The sequence below is a fragment of the Chrysochloris asiatica genome, unplaced genomic scaffold, assembly GCF_000296735.1.
Source record: "Chrysochloris asiatica unplaced genomic scaffold, ChrAsi1.0 scaffold00087, whole genome shotgun sequence".
Classification (NCBI taxonomy): Eukaryota; Metazoa; Chordata; class Mammalia; order Afrosoricida; family Chrysochloridae; genus Chrysochloris; species Chrysochloris asiatica.
In genome coordinates, this window is record NW_006408605.1 from 638,774 (window position 1) to 642,569 (window position 3,796).

Sequence of the window (3,796 nt, forward strand, 5' to 3'; positions counted from 1 at the left end):
CCCCCCCCCCGACACACGCACACGCACATACACACACTGCCTGCAAATCTCTCGTTCCTTAGTCCACCTGCCGTTTTTCCTTCTGTCTGGTTAAGAAATCTACCCCATTCCCTTCCCTTCTTAAAAGGGCGTACATTTTATACCTCAGACTGCTCTGTCCACTGCGCCCCTCAAGAAAATTGTATTCTTTAACATTTGTTTCAACCGCCTTCTCTTCCAGTGTCTACCTTCTTGCTTTTGTTCTAACTCTGTCCACACGAGCTTGAGTTAACTGAACTGCCCCCTAACCCTTACTGAGTGGGCTCAGGGGTTCGATGGTCATTCTACAGTGTCTGTATTAAGGGCCTTGAGGTGAAAAAATACCAGTGGGCATTGTTGATAGTCCCAATAAGTGAGAAGTGCCCATCCGAGGCACTAATGTGCTGAGATGGATGTACAGAAGTGTATTTCATGCCAAAGAGGAGCCTGCAATAAGATTTTTTTAAATTAAGGTTTTGCTTATGTGCATATTTCTTCAACAGTTCCTACGGTCTTTAGGAGTTTTGGTATAACGCTGTGGGCTAGTGCGGCCGACTGCAAGGTTGGTGCGGTGGTTCAAGCTCACCAGCTGCTCCTTGGAAACCTATACAGAGTCGCTGTGGGTTGGAATCTACTGGACGGCACTTAACAGCAACTGTTCTTTAAGATTCCACTGAATGTTGCCTTTATCTTTAATAATTGAATAGGCTTTTGGTCCCGGATTGCAAGCCTTGTAGATAATCGAGGCGTTAGCTGTAGAGTCCTGAACTTTAGACAATTTATGGATTTGAGGCTGAAAACTTAAAAGGAGAGGTAAGAGTGCTATTTAAATTCTCCTAGAATAACAGTATGGCATCATAAAACTGCTTTAAGGACCTACTTAATGGTTCCTTGACTGCAGTGGTGGTTGTTGTGTGCCACTGAGTCAGTTCGGACTCATAGTGACTCTGTATAGGGTTTCCGAGGCTGTAAATCTTTAAGGGAGCAGAAAGCCTCTTTTTTCCTTGGAGTGACTGGTAGATTTGAACTACTGACCTTGTGGATAGCAGCCCAGCTGGTAATCCACTACGCTACCAGGGCTGCAGTGGTATGACTATGAAAAAACAGTAGCTGTAAGGCATGCCACACCCTAAACTGACAGGACTCCCAAAGTGAATTTTAAAATACAGATTTTGTATAAACCTTAATAATTTTATGTTTTGCACAGATAAGCTAGAGCAGGTAATGCAGAAATACCTCTGGGATAGATTATCCACGAAAAGTTGGTCTTTATTGCTTGCCCCACCCTTTGAATATCTTTCTCCATGTATCTACTAGTTTTAACTCTTATTTCCAAGGTTTAGATCGTTTCTTCGGCAGGAATATTCTTTTGGTTGATGCCTTTTTTTTTCTTTCTTTCTTTCAATACATATTTATGGTAATGGTGGTCATTGTGTATTATTGAGTAGGTTCTGACTCTGACTTTGAGGTTTCTGAGGCTGTGAATCTTTATGGGGGCAGAAAGCCTCATCTTTCTCCCTCAGAATGGCTGTTGGATTCGAACTGCTGACCTTGTGGTTAGCTGCCCAATGAATAACCCACTATGTGACCTCCTATTTATTGTGGTATATGTATATATAACAAAACATTTGCTTTCTCAATAAATTTTACATGTATAATTAATTCAGTGACATTAATTACGTTCATAATGTTGCACAACCTTCATGACTCTGTTTCTAAAATTTCCCATCCCCATGATAGCTTTTGAAAATCTCAAAACCTCTCTTATACACAGAGGCTCAAGAAGGTCATAGAAAAATGGAATAGAAAGATAACGGAATTTTTTCCATGACCTTTTTGAAGCCTCCTGGTAGAAGAAGAAACTACTGTATGTTTTATGCAATACTAACTTAGGAGTCCTGGTATGGTGCTGTAGGATAAGCACTGAACCACAAGGCCAGCAATTCAAACTCACCAACCACTCTTTGCAAACCCTATACAGGGTCGTTATGAGTCAGAACTGACTCGGTGACACTTAACAACAATTTACATTCATAAGCGTCTTCGTTCTGTTGGCAGCAGCATCTTTTTTTTTTTTTTTTTTTCCTTTTATTGTGTGATAGTTTACACATTACACAATAAAAGGAAAAAACATTAGCTTTACACTCATTCTATCATACATCGTTTCATTGCCATAGTTACCATCCTGTCCATGCATCATCACCCAACCAAAGGTTATATCCCGCAGGCCCCCCCTCTCTCCCCACAGTCCCTTCCCTCCCTGGATCTCAAGTCCTCAGCCATTCCATCTCTTCATGTCATCCTCTCTGTCTCCATCTCAGGCCTCGCTGCTTCTCTGGGTGGGGTCCCGATTTCTGTCTCTCCTCCAATGATGGTCCCAGGGGCCTTCGCTCCTAGTCTGAAAAGTTAATCACATCCCTCCTTGCTATAAAATTTCTGCCTTTACCTTTCCAGAGCAGCATCTTTTTTTAACATGAACATGTAAAGTATTTGTTCAATATGTACTAAATAAGGCTTAAAACTTTCTTTTCTCAGAAGAAGAAAGCCAGTCAAAATCAAAGCAGCTGGACAATGATAAACTGAACTCCCTCACTCTTCCTTCAGTTTCAAAGCGAGTAGTGCTGGGTGATTCTGTTACTACAGGAACAATTGACCAGCAGGGTGGTGTGGCTGAAGTACAGGGAGACAAACTGGACTCTTTCATGAAATCACCTGAATGCAGTAATGATGTCACCATGGAGCTCCGGCAGCGGAACAGAGGGGAGCTGACAGTGGACACTGTTCAGAGAGGTTCTCGCCATGGCCTCGAACAGTACCTCTCCAGGTTTGAAGAAGCAATGAAGCTAAGGAAGCAGCTGATTAGTGAGAAACCCAGTCAAGAAGATGGAAGTACAACAGAAGAATTTGACTCTTTTCGAATTTTTAGATTGGTGGGATGTGCTCTTCTGGCCCTTGGAGTCAGGGCTTTTGTTTGCAAATATTTGGTAAGAAAATAACTGTAAACTATTAGCTAACAATGGAAAATGCAAATTGGTTATAATAGTAAGTGCTTTTAAGCCATAGAGTTCATTACCAACATTAACTTAATATTTACCAGGTTCCTGTGTCCTGAGATGTGTTATACACTTTGCTATTCAACTGAGTTGTAAAATGAGGTGTCTGGCTAAATACAGAGCCTAATAATTGTTCTTGTTGTAAGGTACCTTTGACTCATAACAAGTCTATGCACGACAGAAGGAAACTCTGCCTGCCTACACCATCCTGGTTGTTGTTGTTGTTAAGTGCCGTCGAGTCAGTTCCAGTAGCAACCAACAATTGTTGTTAAGCTTGAGTCCATTGCTGCTGCCACTCTGCTAATCCATTTTGGGGCGGGCGGGGGCGCATCTTCCTCTATTTTGCTGACTTTACACTTTACCAAGCCTGATGTCCTTCTCCAGGGACTAGTCCCTCCTGGTAATGTGTTCCAGATATGAGAGATTAAGTCTCACATCCTGCCTTCTAAGGAGCATTCTGGTTGTATGTCTTCCAACACAGATTTGTTTGTTCTTCTACGGTCTTCCTAATTCACTGTCCCAACTTTCACATGCATAGGAAGTTGTCGAAAATACCATGGCTAGGGTCAGGCGCACCTTAGTCCTCAAACTGCTGATATCTTTACTCTTGAACACTTGAAAGAGGTCTTATGCAGCAGATTTACTTAATGCAGTATGTCATTTGTGTTCTTGACTGCTGCTTCCATAAGTGTTGATGGTAGATCCAAGCAAAATGAAATTTTTTA

The 3,796-nt window shown here is 41.9% G+C and overlaps 1 protein-coding gene across 1 annotated transcript in view; it reads left to right on the forward strand.

The window, feature by feature from the left end:
• The window catches only part of CAMLG (calcium modulating ligand), a 16,244-nt gene that overhangs the window by 502 nt on the left and 11,946 nt on the right, over nt 1–3,796 (forward strand). Inside the window, exon 2 of the mRNA XM_006866082.1 lies at nt 2,554–3,002. Coding sequence (XP_006866144.1) covers nt 2,554–3,002 — 449 coding nt within the window. The remainder of the gene's footprint in view (nt 1–2,553; nt 3,003–3,796) is intronic.